The following is a 16,783-nucleotide window of genomic DNA, read 5'->3' as shown; positions in this document are numbered from 1 at the left end:
CAAACACCATGATCTATGTGTGGACTCAGGTGAGCACCAAATTTGATTCGGCATGATGCCTTTTGTAGTGGAATAGCCTGCTGTCAGTTATCATTTTGCACAGTTGTGCAAGACGTCGGTGAGGCCGCATTTGGAGTACCGTGTTTAGTTTTGGTCACCCTGCTATAGGAAAGACGCCATTAAGCTGGAAAGAGTGCAAAAAAGATTTCTAGGATGTTGCCAGGACTCAGGGCACTCAGTTATGGAGAGAGGTTGAGCAAATTGGGACTTTTTTCACTGGAATGTAGGAGAATGAGGGGTGATCTTATAGATGTGTATAAAATCATGAGGGCATAGATAGGGTGAATGCGCACAGTCTTTTTCCCAAGGAAGGGGAATCAAGAACCAGAGGGCTAGATTTAGGGTGAGAGGGGAGACACTTAATAGGAGCAAGAGGGGCAACTTTTTCACCCAGGAGGTGGTCCATACCTGGAATGAGCTGCCAGAGGAAGTGGTTGAGGTAGGTACTTTAACAACATTTAAAAGACATTTGGGCAGGTACATGGTTGGGAAGGGTTTGGAGGGATATAGGCTAAACATGGGCAGATGGGATTACCTTAGATGGGCATTTTGGTTGGCACAGACCGGTTGGGCTGAAGGGCCTGTCTTCGTGTTGTATGACTCTGATTCGATTTGGGAGTGCTAATGATGCAGAGGAGTAGTGCCATGGGGATCTGGCGCTATAATCCAGGACAAGCTTGGATATTAATGGCAAGTTACGATTCAGGTGTAGGGTTACAGAGAGAGGATGCAATTGATTATCATTTTGCACCACGCCTGATGAATTGATCTGTCTGCTTTGGATATAATGAGCTTCAGATTTTTCTTTAATTCCCATTCACACAGGAACACTAGGCAGTGAAATTAGTTTAAATTGTTCATTAGCATTCAAATTAACATGAAATTTTGTTAAGTGGGCAAAATCTGTCACCAGCTTCATAATGGTGAAGTGATTTGTCAGCTTTGAGAGAAAGTGCCTGTCACAAGCTTTTCCCACATTACCTGGTTGTCAGTCAACTCCTCCCTTCTGCTCTCCTCCAGCTGCCGGTACCAGTGTTGGAAGTTGTTAATGATAGTGGCTGAGGAATAATTAGACAGAAAGACAACTCACTGGCTCTTCAAACTGATGTCATGGGATCTTTAGCTCCTACTGGAGGGAGCAGTCAGGATCGTGGGTTAACACAGAAGGTGATATCGTCTAGTGCAGCACCTCCCTTAGCATGACCAGTGAGATTTCTCTGTGCAAGCTTCTGAACTGGGGCTTGAACTCTCAACCTTCAAGTCAGGGCGAGTTTATTGTCAGATGCACAGTACGGTGAGATACAGGTACAATGAAAATCTTGCTTGCAGCAGCATCACAGACACGTAAGTACAGACAGACAACACACAAATTATACATAAATTATACAAGACAGTGAAGAAAAAAAAGCATCCAAAAAGAAAGACTTCAGTGCAAAACAAAACACAATCAGAGACAAGTCCGTGATAGAGCAAGAGGTGGTCTGTAGTGTTCCGTTGCTGAGGTAGGGTTAGGGTTGTGCAGATTGGTCCAAGAACCTGATGGTCGTTGGAAAGCAGCTGTTCCTGAACCTGGTGGTGTGGGACTTCAGGCTTCTGTACCTCCTGCCTGACAGTAGCAGCGGGAAGAGGGCATGACCTTGATGATAGATGCCACCTTCTTGAGGCAGCACCTCCTGTAGATGCTGTCAGTGGTGGGGAGGGTTGTGCCTGTGATGGACTGGGCTGTGTCCACTACTCTGCAGCTTCTTCCTACTTTGAGGCAAGAGCACTGCCTACTGAATTTTCATCAGATGACGAAGGCTACCTGACACATTCTCTCTGTTTCTTCCTCCGCATGCACTACCTGACCTGCTGAGTATTTCCAGTTTTCTGTTTTTCAGATTTACAGTATCTGCACTTTGAAAAAATGTTGACCACTGTTGAATCTATGAGAGGAATAAAATAAATTTCAATGTGTTTGCATTCATTTTATGGCTTTCAGTTAACGGAAACACTATTATTGAAGATTTTTTTTATATTGAAATGATACTGACCTCCAAATGATTACGCATGGTTATTGGTCACCAGACAGAAGATACGATGTCATCCTACTGAGACACATCTGTTACAGATGTCACATGGATAACTTATTTACATTGAGTGTTAATGTCAAGAAACAAGGATATTCCATATATAGCTGATATTATTTCAAGACCTGACTGTTCAGATATACTGCAGTCAGTGAAGCAGCAGCAATGGCAGTAGCTAGGAGGCAGGAGGATGCTAAATATAGACCATTGCTGATGACTTGGGTTTCATTGTTTCTTTATAGAGACCAAGTCAGCCAGAAAAGTACAACAGATGCTGTCAGTTGTAAACAATGATATCTTTCGTTCCCCTTTAAGGATGTCTCAATGCTCTTTACAACCAATGATCTACGTTTTTGACGTTAAGTCACTGTTGTGATTTCTGAAAGGCAACCGCCCACAAACGGCAATGTGCTGATCACCTGATAATCTGTGATGTCGCAGGTTGAAACTCCACTGCTTCACGTTGAAGCTGTGCCGAGGAACCCATTACGTTACCTCCCTCCTCGCAGACAGGGTTCCCTTGGTCATCGCCTTTCACCCAACTGGCCTTCACATCCAGCTCATCCTTCTTGACCATTTCCGCCAGCTTCAGCAGGACCTCACCACCAATCGATCTTCCCCCTCCCCATCCCCTTCTGCAAGGACTGATCTCTCCATGACTCCCTGGTTCACTCATCACCTCCCCAGCCACCCTTCTCCTTCCCCTGGCACTTTCCCCTGCAAGCAGAGGAGCTGAAACACTTGTCCCTGTGTGAAAGTTGACCCGCGCTGTAATAAAGCAGACAACAGCAGAACCAAGGAGCGTACAATTAGTGCTTTATTATTTAACGCTGGTGGGAGGGATACAGAGAAAGAGTAAACAGTGTAACCCAAGCTCTGTACTGACCCCCCACTCAAAAATTTACATGTTTGTGTCCCTCCTTTTATACTTAATCTAAAGATGCCTCCGTGTGGAGCTGCACATACTTGGGCAGTTGCTTACAGCAAACTTTTAGCAAAACAAGATATGCCTTAAGCACCTCTTTGTTTCACCCAAGCACCTGCACATCTTGCGGTCATGACTATAGTCACATCATGGTTGAAGCAATAACTGTACACCATTAACCCTTACATTTCCAGTTGCCTTTTACACCTGTACCTCCTCCCTCACCACTGTCCAGGGACCCAAACAAGCCTTCCAGGCAAGGCAGTCAGTGGCATCTCCTCCAGCCTCATCTACTGCACTCTGTGCTCTCGATGTGGCCTCCCCTACATTGGCAAGGCCAAGCGCAGACTAGGCAACCATCTTGCGGAGCACATGCTCTCTGTCCACAATGGTCACCTTGAGCTTCCAGTTGCGTGTGACTTCGACTCCCTTTCCCATTCCCACACTGACCTGTCTGTTCTCCGCCTTCTCCACTGCCAGGGTGAGGCCAAAGACAAACTACGCAGGCAGGCTGTCTTCTGAGGAACCCATCACATTACCTCCCTCCTCGCAGACAGAACCAACAGAGCTCCCTTGGTCCTCGCCTTTCACCCAGCCGGGCAGGCACGGTAGTGTAGCAGTTAGCATGATGCTATTACAGCGTCAGCGACCTGGGTTCAATTCCCGCTGCTGTCTGTAAGGAGTTTGTACATTCTCCCTGTATCTGTGTGGGTTTCCTCCCACATTCCAAAGACGTAAAGGTTAGGAAGCTGTGGGCGTGCTACGTTGGCACCAGAAGTGTGGCGACACTTGCGGGCTGCCCCCAGAACACTCTACGCAAAAGATTCATTTCACTGTGTGTTTCATTGTACGTGTGGCTAATAAAGAAATCTTCATCTTACCATCCAGGCCATGCCATCTTCTCACAGCTGCCATTGGGCAGGAGATACAGAAGCCTGAAGTCAGCAACACTATGACTACTTTGATCACTTTGCACTAAAATTGATTTTCTTTCTTGTAAAAATTGTGTATAATTTATGTTTTTCTTGTGAATGCTGCTTCTCTGATGCTATGTGCCTGTGATGCTGCTGCAAGTAAGTTTTTCATTGCACCTGTGTATACACGTACTTGTGCATCTGACAATAAACTCACCTTTGACGTTTACCTGCGAATTCCTCCAGCAGCTTGTTTGTTGCTCCAGATTCAAATATCTGCAGTCTCTTGTGTCTCTACTGACTTTGTTTTTTTGGGGTCAGAAGACAAGCATCTAGAAATCTGTCTCGTACAATGCAGATCAGGACACAATTGGCTTCCTGGAATTCAGATCCATTTTGTGCAGTCTTGCTGTACTTTATCAAATTAAGAAACACTCCTTCAAACTTTTCCCAACAGCTTTCTTTAATTGACAACATCACTGTCAAACATAGTAAAACAAAGTTTACAGAACAAAGTGGCTGCAACATTAAATCTGAGTAAAAACAGTAAAATTTACAAACTTTTCTTCATCCACAAACATACACATCTAAATTGAACATTTTATATAATATGCACACGGGAAAAAGAACTGCTTGGATCTCCAGTCCAAATGATCAGAACCTGCTGTGACAATTCATCTCTTCGAAAGTTTTGAGTTTTTAAACTGGAAAGTCAAAATATTAATGTCTTTCCACCTCAGTGCTTTAATGAAAAGGACCCAATACATAGGCTAAGCCTCAGCAACTGACCACAGCATAATGAAGTCTCACTGAATTTTAGAAATGGACCTTCGAACTGTCCCCCATTTTAATATTCTTTTCTTCCCTCCCAAATTTATCTACAAGCTGAGAGTCTGGACTTGCATTTCACAATAACCTCTGAGTGACAGTACAATTCTTCCAGGTTTCTGTCCCCGTATAACAAAAATGAATCACGAGTGATATTTTAAGCATGCCAACATGATAGCTCTACAGAGACACGGAGTTCCCAAGCAAGCCTTTGTACGTCAGGGATTGGTGCTCAGACAACATTGGGCACCATACTAGCAAGGACTCTTAAGACAACGGAGAGGAGATTTACAAGTGATGCACCCAGAATGAGGTGAAGAACACATGATCATCTTTCTAACAGAGTATGTAAGCTAAGGGGAGGTTTAATAGAAGTGTTCATAATTACAAGGGAGATTCAGGAGGGCTAGTAATCAGAGCTCAGCGATTTAAGATAACTGGATAAAGAATCTGAGACAAGAAGAACAATAATTGTTTTCAGTGCCCACTGCCATTGGAAGCAGATTCAATAGTAAATATGACACCCATAGATTTTTAGGTTGGGGAGAGAAAGAGCCAGGGAGATTGGGACAACTCTTTCTGAGTCGCAGGACATACAGTAGACCAGCTTCCTGGGTGAGAGTGGTGCCTTGAGCTCCCAAAACACTGATCTAATCTTGAAACATTTCATTACGTTTGGCTAATTGGGGGGAAGGGCCAGAACTTGTACGTTTCCTGAATTCATCCATCAATAGAGTAGCTTTAATTTTTAAAAATTATTCTTTCCCTTTCTGGATAAACTCCATTATAAGAAATAAACTCCCTTTATTAATTTATGAAATTATTTAATCAGCTTAAATCTCATTGCTGACCAATGTACATCAACGCTCTCTACAGACACTTGGGGGGTGCATGTGTTTGTGTTGGTGGGGAGAAGGGGTACTTCTACTAACAGACATTGGTTGAGGCAAAGCTTGGTGTTAGTGGGAAAGGTTGAGAGGTTCCAATCACTCAGTCTTTGATCAATACCTAAGAAATGACCACAAGCTAGTACAGTGCAACCAGAAAAAGAAGAGGCGATATGTGTTCGTTTGAGGTCACAGATTAAGAGTGGCAAGTTGAGAGAAGGATCATTCATCAGAGAACGGGCTTGTGATGGGAGCCACAAACTTTCCTCCCCTTGGTTGAAAGTCGCCTCTTTCGAACTGGCTGGTTATTCAAACATTTACAAACAATCTGTTAAGCAGGATGAATTCAAATTATCAGGTAAATTGCACAGTTATCAGAGCATTTGCCTTCAGTTCATGTTCCCAACCACGAAAAGCCGACATATAATAAACTAACTTAACCTAAAATCAGGTCTCCACACTCTTGTTACTTCCCTCTTACGTGACATGAGCCAACGTGCATGAGATAGGAAACCCATAACTGGCAACAGGAAGGTCCACTTCCAACTCCAGCAGCACTTTAAATGCCACCTTATGGCTATAAGGCTTCAGAGGGGAAGGCAAGGAATAAAATTTGCACTCATATAACCCTGTTCAATAACCCAATTATTTCAGAGTTTCAAGTGCATTCTTTAAAACAAATATTGCTTGCCTAGATTTTTAGTTTGCCCAGAATAAAAGAGGCACTATTCACTTAAAAAAAATAGCTAATTTAATTTTCCTGCACCTCTGATCAATATACTGCGTGTCTGGGTTTTAAAAAAGGAAATATATTAAACACGATTATACAAGGATAAAAGTTGGGGCTCATTGTCAACAGTACACTGGAAATTAATTTCAAACCTCGGGGTGGGGGCACATTTTATGAATAGAATGCTGCATGATTGGAATCCTTAATCTCGCCATCCCTGCAACATCACTTATACGAGCCAAGAGGCTTCAGTATGTGAGTGCTGTTGCCTATCGTAGCTGGGAGTTCCATCAGGTGCAGTGTTACAGCTGGGAGCATGCAAGCTAGTCCAGGGTGTAATGAAAGGAGATCCAAAAGGACCAGCTACAGAACGTCAAGACACTTGGGGAGTTAAAATAATTTCCTTCATTTGCTAGAGTTCCTGAACTTGCTACATTCTTTGTGTATCCTTTGAAGTCTACCGTGTAGAGTTAGTTAATGAGGTCTTTGGTTATGAAGGCAGAAGTGATTAGGTTAGTTGGGCATTTGATTACTAATTTAATCAGTTCGGTGCAACATTGAGGGCTGAAGGCCCTGTTCCTGTGCTGTACTGTTCTATGTTCTAACAAGGGACTTGGTTGAGAGGAAACATTTCCAGGTGGTACCTTGAGAAATGACAGTGTTATTACATAGTGGGACGTCAGGGTCAACTTGAGCTCAGCCACAATCATTTGTGGGGAGTTCAGAACAAGGAACAACAGCACGAAAATTAGAGCCTTTCCAATTAATGTTGAAGTCAGGAAACACTTCTTCCCGAGCAAGGACGCAGAAATGCAGAGCACTCTCCCAAAGAAGTTGTTCAGCTGGCAATCAATTCGCAATGTTAAATTTGATCCGAGGGTGTTACTATGCGACGGAAGGTGGGTATATGGGAGTGAGAACAGACCAGCCCTGATCGAACTGAATGTGAAATACCCTCCTCCTGCTTCTATCCTTCATTTTGGGCCTTTATTACAATCTGACATGTCATTCTTTAGGTGACAACATAAGTCAGCAAGTGTTGGGAGACTATCCAACAATGACTTGCTTCTCAGTGACATCCTGAAAGGCTAAAATGGCTTTTCCATCCAGGAGAGTACATCACAGCCAAGTGCATTCACCGAGAGCAAGAACTGTGCTGCAATGAAAACTGGTACAGGGACCTTCAGTAAAGTCATAAGTTCTCATTGTAACAACAAGGGAATATGACAGGGTACAGAAAACAAGCAGGGGGCTGCCACAGACGAGGCTCAGGTACAGAGAAACACAGGTCTGTTTCGCTTTAACATTTCTCAGACATTTTAAAAATAACACTTTCAATCCAGTTTATTGAAAAACACCAGTGAAAATCTACTTCTTAACACCCTAAGTACAGAAATATAACAATGCTGTAGACCTTCACAAAATGTGTAAATTCTTTACACTGTACATTTAACACGTGTGGATGTGTGCCGGGGTGAATCCCAATTAGCCAATCTGTGTGCATTTGGTAAGGCACGTTTACAGACCTCCATTTTCCAGTTAGTTGCTAAAACATTTCTATCAATAAATGTTACTAATAACATTGTGCTGATCAAACTTGTGGTCAGCCAAGAGCCAATGCCAGCAGACTACTTGACCATCATAAAACACCGGTGGGAGGCACTCCTGTTTTATGTCCACAGGTGGATTTCCTAACAGTTATCGCTGGATGGGGAAAAGATGCCGGATCTGGGCACAGGGACTATCAAGGCAAGCCTGCTGTCATCTGTAGACACAGTGCAGACTGACGACAGAAGCCAGAACTATTCTAATCCGCCTGGGACCTGCCTCCTGACAGGTGCAGGTGGGTCCTGCTGAGGCATCTTGTAAATGGAGGAGCAGCAAGCACTTTGGTTGTGATGTTTTATCTAAACACTAGTAAAGGCAAGTCATGCATTGTCCATCCATCATGGGCGAGTCAGATGGTACACAGCACACTAGGGTCAAGCAAAGACAGAACTGCCTAGACCAGGATAACCAACTCAGTGATACTTCCTGAACTCTTAAAACCATGCACATCTCCTTGACTTCAGAAGATCCCAACCCAATAAGAACTTGGTCAGATTGTAAAGTAAATGGGGCTTGACAAAATGTATTAGTCCAGCAAGTCCCACATATGCTGGTCAAACACTGCAAACAAAAAAATACTGAGTGTGTTATTCATTTAACAATTTCTACTATCAACATTCAAAGCTTATTGCCTGGAAAAGTTTCACTCTGATAATGAAGGTTGTTTAAGGAAATCGTGGATGCTGAAATGAGCTAAGAACAAAGTTTGCTTATAAAAGTTAGTCAGCAACAAAAAGATCAGCTCATGAAGGGATGCATTCTGATGGTGGGTTCCATCTAAAACGCTAGCCATTTCTTTCAATATACTATGAATTTTCACCATTCTATATTTATAAGACAGTCTGAGTGTGAGGAATTATACAACCAAAGAGTGACTGGTTGAGACTGCGGAAGGCACCAGCACAAAGGGAGCCAGTGAACCGACTAAATAAAAGATTGCATGACAGGAAAAGCTACTATGGATATCAAGCAGATGATCCTGGTACCACAGCAATGTTTTGTGAGGAATGACAGAGCTGTGGATAACACTATTAGTAAAAGCAACAACAATTGCTTTAAACACCCAGAGGAATGCGGGCTTTTTACAAGCTGCAATTAATATTTGGCCCTGAAAGGTTTGGCATAACAAGGATGCCAGTCTGGTGATGCTGCTTTGTAAAGGCCTCAGTGCTCTCATTCTAAGTGAGATGGTCATGAGTTCGAGTCTCAATGCAGAATGCAAGTATAATACCTAGGGTAAAGCTTCCTGTGCAATGCTAAGAGAGTGTCACATTATCAGATGAGCTGCCTTTCATTGAGACATTAAACTGAGGGCCTACCTGCTCTGTCAGCTGAAGGTAAAAGATCCTGTCAATATTGTTTCAGAGAAGGGCAGAGGAGATCTCCCCTGGTGTCATGGTCAACGCTTATTTCTCAATCTACCTCTCTAAAAAGAGATTATCTGGACATTAGTTGCTTGTGGGAGCTGGCTGGGAACTGATGCACGGTTTTGACCCGAAATGTTGACAATTCCTTTACCCCCCCCAGAGATGCTGCTCGACCCGCTGAGTTCCTTCACCTTCAGCAGGTTGCTTGTTGCGGGGAACAAGTTGGCTGCTGTGTTTACTACATTACTTCCGAAGCTGCAATCTCTAAAACACTTCACTGGCTGTCAAGTCCACTGGCTCACCCTGAGGTCATGAAACAAGTTCCACTTGTCAAACGTGTCTCAATATGCTTGGATAAAGCAAATTACAAGACAATAAAAGCTGGAGGAACCAAATTTAAGGGATGCAGACATTAATGAAAGTTAGTTGTGCCTTTACCTCAGTTCAAACAATAACAATGGCAGACATCATTGGGCTGTGGAGGACAAGAAGAAACAAAGTACTGCAAGACAGGAGACTAGGGAGAAACAGAATGTTTCTCTGAATGCAAGCCCACCTCTCCTTCAGAGATTCCTTACGTTTTATTCCATTTCATGTCTTGGATGGAGATGTCCCATCATTGTTCAAAGCCAGGCTTTAGTGGTTGGGTAGGAAGGAGTGGAGACTGGGATTTGGCCTAAAGCCTTGATATACAGTAGTTTTATTGCAAAGTGTTAATCTGGGGAGCTCCTCTTATCTGTTTAAAATATATAGCTTAAGGTTTCTCAGAGTGACGATGGCTTCTGGACAAAAAAATTTTAGAAAAATAGTTTTTAAAAAATAAAATAAAAACAATGTTCATCCTGGTGGTGGCTTTTAACAAGCCACTTAACCAAAAGCGAGACTCCTGAGGTTAGAGGGGCAACGTGCCTATTAGTCCATGGCATGAGAGCTGTTTGTCCATGTGAGAGTCTATGTTTGTTTGAGTGTGAGTGTGTGTGAGTGTGCGCGCGTCTTTGTGTGTTCGTGTGTTCCTGCCTTTTTTTGTATGTGAGTGCGTGTGCGTGTAGCTGTGTGTGATAATGAGTGCAAATCTGTGTCATGTGTGGCTGTATGCAGGGGAACTTGCTGCGACTCCACATGTGTGTGTGCACTAGTGTGTGCAAAGTAAAAGTTGTGTGTGAGAATCTGTGGTATGTGCGTGTCTGTTTGTGTATGCCAGAGTCACTGGTATGTGTGCCTGTGAGTACAAATGTGCGTGTGTGTACATGTGTGTGTACATGTGTGCTTTGGAAACAATGTTTCTTCACAGAGCCTTGAGCGGGAATAACACATCGCCCCACTGGTGGGAACTCCTGGGAGAGTCTCAGAAGTTCTGCTGCCGTCGTTTCTTGGCGTCGATGGCGTCCAGGATGGGTTGCCTCTTGGCCTGATAGCGCTGGCGAATCTCTTCGATCTCCTGCTCCATTGTGGGGTCCAGCGAGGCGAGTCTCCTCTGCAATTCTTCAACGCTCCAACTCTTCAACTGTAAATTATATTTTAAGAAGTGTTAGATTTTATTTTCTTGCCACCACAAAAAAAGTCCAATATAAACAAAATAGGAGCTGACTGAGATCTTTAAGACAATTAAAAGATTTAGTAGGGTAGATGTAAATTATTTTTTCTGGTTGGGTGCCTAGAACATACAGGGATAAGAGTGCCCCTCAGTATTGCTCGATATTCTCCAGTTTCCCTTGTCAGGTTGCATCTCCCCAAGTGTTTTACCCCACATTTCTCTGGAGTTTTCCCAATCTCCGGTCAGGTCAGGTGGAACCGCTCCCAATATTTTCCTTAATTTCAGATTTCTTGCAATTGCTGTGTGCTGAGTTACCTCACCTCACTGCACCCTCTCCAATCCGGATGCATCGTGGCTTGGTATGGCAACCGCTCTGCCTGTGACTGCAAGAAACTGCAGAGAGTTGTGGACACAGCCCAGCACATCACGGAAACCAGCCTCCCCTCCATGGACTCTGTCTACACTTCTCACTGCCTCGGTAAAGCAGCCAACATAATCAAAGACCCCACCCACCCCAGACAATCTCTCTTCTCTCCCTTCCCATCGGGCAGAAGATACAAAAGCCTGAAAGCACGTACCACCAGGCTCAAGGACAGCTTCTATCCTGCTGTTATAAGGCTATTGAATGGATGTCTTGTATGATAAAATGGACTCTTGACCTCACCATCTACCTTGTCATGACCTTGCACCTTATTGTCTGCCTGCACTGCACTTTCTCTGTTAGTGTAACATTTTATCCTGCATTCTGTTATTGCTTTTCCCTTGTACTATCTTGATATACTGATGTGATGAAATGACCTGTATGGATGGCATGTCGAACAAAACTTTTCACTGCACCTTGGTACTCGTGACAATAATAAACCAATTACCAGTTCCAGCTTGTTTGATTTTGTCCTGCTCTATTCTCCTCCTCCAGACAGATTACTGCCTCTAACCACCTTCACCACCACCTCTCAGTGGACACCAAACTGTGTCATCTATTTTTCCTTGGACTCCACCCTATCACAGACACCCCCTCTGTTGTCCCCACCTCTCCCCTTCTCTGTAATTGAAGGCATGCCGGTTTTCCAAATTTTCCCAGTTCTGCTCCAAGAACGTTAAGCTGAAACATTAGCCCTGCTTTCTCTCTGCAGATGCTACCTGGCCAATTACAGCAGCATCTTCTGTTTTAAGTAATGTACTCAGCAGTTTAGTTCAACTTCCCAGATTTAACACCCTAGGACCATGAGCCTTCTCTTCAGATGGCACCAATCTTTGACAGGTCCCCATCAGCTGTCAGACCCCTCTGTTCACTGGCTCTCAGCACGGCCCTGAATCATACTTAAATTTGCTATCCTCCGAGGAAGGAGAAATACCGGTGCTAACTCAGCCTGAAATCTCATTGGAGCAAAGAACTGTAAACCTGCACTTGTATAGAACTTACTTTTAATTGGAACTTCATTCAATTTGTGGAGTAGAACTGAGGTCTTGAAGGGCAAGAGCGTGTAAAGCACATGCTTCCTTGTTGAAATACAGCTATATATTCTTCAGTGGGAGAGCACTGAATGGTTGCAGGTGATAGGTTGGTGTCAGAGCAGCTCTCAATGGGTAGTGGAGTCAGCCACCTGTTTTTTTTTAGATTTGGTTTGGACTCGCTGGAAATATGATGGCTTGGTGTCCTGTGAACTGTACTGAAGGACTAATCTGTGCAGATCCTCAATGGCCAGCTGGGACCTATCAGTTGCTATCACAAACTGCTTTATCAACATGACTAATTGGTGTTCCACGCGGGTTGGAGTGATTCATGGGAAAAAATGCATAAAATATAAGTACTCTCTAGATTCCAAAGAATAAATCCAGATACCACCTTAAAAGATATACTAAAGAATTAATCATTCTCAGTTTCTCCCTACTTTCTAAATTTGTTTATTATTGTCACATGTACCAAGGTACAGTGAAAAACTTTGTTTTGCATGCCATCCATACAGATCATTACATTATAACATTGCATCGAGGCAGTACAAGGGAAAACAATAACAATGCAGAATAAAGTGTTACAGTTATAGACAAAGTGCAGTGTAGACAGACAATAAGGTGCAAGGCCATAATAAGGGAGATTGTGAGGTCAAGAGTCCATCTTATCGTACTAGGGGACCATTCAACAGTCTTATAACAGTGGGATAGAAGCTGTCCCTGAGCCTGGTGGTACGTGCTTTCAGGCTTTTGTATCTTCTGCCTGACGGGAGAGAGGCGGAGAGAGAATGTTTGGGTTGGGAGGAATCTTTGATTATGTTGGCTGCTTTAGTGAGGCATTGAGAAGTGCAGACAGAGTCCATGGAGGACTGCAGTTTACAGCATTTAATTAATTTTGGATCATTATAACAAGTAACCCACCCCAAAAATAATTCAGACACTTGTACGCCTTCTCTTTCAATCTTGCATGGTGGCTCAAATCTCAAAAAAAATAACAGCAAGCTAGACCTGAGAGAAGTTTGGTGATTGACAATACTGCCTCATTAAGGTAAGCATATTCTTTGTTATTAAAGACATGCTAAAATCTCAATAAATACAAATGCCCCTCGAATGCAGAAACATTGAATTCATTATTTTTTCCTCAATACTTTTTGTCATGGAGCCAACCTCCCAATGTTTAGAAATTCAGTTCACTGCTTTTGGCACTTCCAGACTTGGCCAAAGCTCAACAGACATTTGCTCCGGTCAGGAAAAAGACACTCAAAATTTCATCTAGGACTAGACTTCAATGAATTAGTCGTGTCTCCATCCCTTTGTAGTTAGCTACTGGGAGGGATTGCCTGACCCATGCACTGTACATACAGGTCCTCCCCAGAACACGACTGCCCGACCTATGGACAGCATTTAGGAGACCGGCGGGATGGATGGGGATGGATTTACCGGCTGCAGGCATCCTCTGCCCGGTGAGAGCGTGGCAATTCTGCGTGCTTTCTCTCACTCGCCCGCTCACTAAGTCAGTGAGGCCGGATGGCGGCCACTCTTCCCACACCTGCTCGCTCTCCTGTCACCGCTGCTTCTGCGATACTTTCCAGCACACTGCTGTTGTTCACTTCTGACTTGGAATTGGAATCGGTTTATTATTGTCACTTGTACTGAGCTACAATGAAACACTTGTCTTGCAAACTGATCGTACAGATCAATTTAAGACATCTAAGAGACTCTTAGATAGACACATGAATGATAGAAAAATAGGGGGCCATGTGGGAGGAAGGGTTAGATAGATCTTAGAGTAGGATAAAATGTTGGCACAACATTGTGGGCCGAAGGGCCTGTACTGTGCTGTAGTGTTCTATGTTCTAATTCATTGCACAGTGTATTGAGGTAGTACAGGGTAAAACAATAACAGAATGCAGAATAAAGTGTTACAGTTACAGAGAAAGTGCACTACAGGCAAGACAATAAGGTGCAAGGTCATAACAAGGTAGATCGTGAGGTCAAGAGTCCACCTTATCGTACTAGGGAACCATTCAATAGTCTTAAAACAATGGGATAGAAACTGTCCTTGAGCCTGGTGGTACGTGCTTTCAGGCTTTTGTATCTTCCCAATGGGAGAGGGAAGAAGAGAGAATGTCCGGGGTGGGTGGGGTCTTGATTATGCTGGTTGCTTTACCAAGGCAGTGAGAAGTGTAGACAGAGTCCATGGAGGGGAGGCTGGTTTTCGTGATGTGCTGGGCTGTGTCCTCAACTCTCTGCAGTTTCTTGCGGTCCCGGGCAGAGCAGTTGCCATCACGAACAGTTCTCAGGAACGGAATGCTGTCGTAACCTCGGGAGGACCTGTACTTCCATTCTGGTCGGAAGGTGAGTGTACCAGTGGACTTCCTCTGTGACTGCTAAACTGCCGCCCTCTCAACTGCCTGCTTGCCAGGGAAGTGTCTCCCTCACTAGCCCCTCATCAAGGCACTTGGTCTCTCAACACTGACATCGATGGAAGGTCTGCTCAACCAATGGTCCAAGCTCCACCCAGATATTTTGGTCACCTCAAACGCTGAATGGGAAGAGGTCTTAGATTGTGCAAGATCCTCGAAAGGAACAGGGTCTCTGGCTGGTACTGGTTGTTCCAGAGGTCTGCTCAGGTATACGGCTAAAACAAGACCTGACCACAGCTACTCCAAACCCAACATGAGCACAAAACTTTTTAGATTCGGCAGCACAGTGGTGCAGCAAGTAGAACTGCTGCCTCACAGTGCAAGAGACCCGCGTTCAATCTTGACCTCGGGTGCTGTCTGTGTGGAGTTTGCACGTTCTCCCTGTGACCCTGTGGGTTTCCTCCCACATCCCAAAGAGATGCGGGTTGCTGGGTTAATTGGCCGCTGTAAATTGCCCCCCAATGGTGTGTAGGCGAGTGGTGGAATTTGGAGGAAAGTTGATGAGAATAGGATTAGCGTCAGGAAGGAGGTACAGAAGCCTGAAGTCCCACACTACCAGGTTCAGGAACAGCTACTTCCCTCAGCCATTGAACCGACTGGTACAGCCCTAATCACTACAGTTTAGCAACACTATGACCACTTTGATCACTTTGCACTAAAATGGACTTTGTTTTTTTTGTTCTAATTGTGTTCTTCCTTGTAAAAAATGTGTTTAATTTATGTTTTTCTTGTGAATGCTGCTTATATGATGCTATGTGCCTGTGGTGCTACTGCAAGTAAGTTTTTCATTGCACCTGTGCATACGTGTGCATATGACAATAAACTCGACTTTGACTTTGAAATGGGTGGCTGCTGGTTAGCATGGACTGAGTGGGCTGAAGGGTCTGTTTCCATGTTGTAATTCTCTATCACTCTATACCCAGCCCAAACTGGAGGAACTTGCAGAACACTGTGCTTGAATACCTACACCGAGTCAGTCTTGACATCCACATCCAAAAAGATGCCTTTTTACCCAGCCTGGGTAAAACCCCTTCCCATGAGCGAAGGTTGCTGTTGACTACAACACTAAGGCAAGCAGTCCCAGAGCAACGTGCCCCAACACTGCATAATTTTTGCTGTCCGCTCCCCTGCCTCTGACACCAAGCCAAACAAAAAATCGACACCCAAAATTTGCCTTTGCAACACAGGTCCCTTGATCACTCCCTGCTGGAGCATCTGTCTGCAACACCCACCATGCCCCGACTCTGATCTGGAGAGAGTACTGAGCACTGCACACCTCACCCAAATATTGCAGCAGAATATACACCCAACCCAAACACAAAGCTGACACATACCGTCAGGTCCTGCTGGCCTCTGATGGGCCGGACACTATATCATAGAACCATAGAACAGTGCAGCACAATACTGGCCCTTCGGCCCACAATGTTGTGCTGACCTTTAAACCTCACCTAAGACTATCTAATCCCTTCCTCCCATATATCCCTCTATTTTAAATTCCTCCATATGCTTATCTAGCAATCTCTTGAATTTGACCAATGTACTTGCCTCTACCGCTGCCCCAGGCAGCGCATTCCATGCCCCAACCACTCTCTGGGTAAAAAACCTTCCTCTGATATCTCCCTTGAACCTCCCACCCATTACTTTAAAGCCATGCCCTCTTGTATTGAGCATTGGTGCCCTGGGAAAGAGGCGCTAGCTGTCCACTCTATCTATTCCTCTTAATATTTTGTACACCTCTATCATGTCTCCTCTCATCCTCCTTCTCTCCAAAGAGTAAAGCCCTAACTCCCTTAGTCTCTCCTCAATGCACACTCTGTAAACCAGGAAGCATCCTAGTAAATCTCCTCTGCACCCTTTCCAACGCTTCCACATCCTTCCTATAATGAGGCGACCAGAACTGGACACAGTACTCTAACCAGAGTTTTGTAGAGCTGCCATATATTGGAGTGTTTTGGAATGATTTTTGCAAGGAAAATATTTCAA

General features: G+C 44.2%; 1 protein-coding gene across 1 annotated transcript in view; it reads right to left on the bottom strand.

Moving 5' to 3' along the window:
• Window positions 1–4,420: 4,420 nt before the first annotated feature.
• Window positions 4,421–16,783, bottom strand: part of LOC127578773 (serine/threonine-protein kinase 3/4) — a 150,349-nt gene continuing 137,986 nt past the window's right edge. Inside the window, exon 11 of the mRNA XM_052031215.1 lies at window positions 4,421–10,892. Within this exon, the coding sequence (XP_051887175.1) occupies window positions 10,734–10,892 (159 nt within the window). The 3' untranslated portion in view covers window positions 4,421–10,733. The remainder of the gene's footprint in view (window positions 10,893–16,783) is intronic.

The sequence above is a fragment of the Pristis pectinata genome, chromosome 16 (genome assembly GCF_009764475.1).
Source record: "Pristis pectinata isolate sPriPec2 chromosome 16, sPriPec2.1.pri, whole genome shotgun sequence".
Taxonomy (NCBI): Eukaryota; Metazoa; Chordata; class Chondrichthyes; order Rhinopristiformes; family Pristidae; genus Pristis; species Pristis pectinata.
Note: the sequence above shows the minus strand (reverse complement) of the source record. Positions and strands in the feature narration are given on the sequence as shown.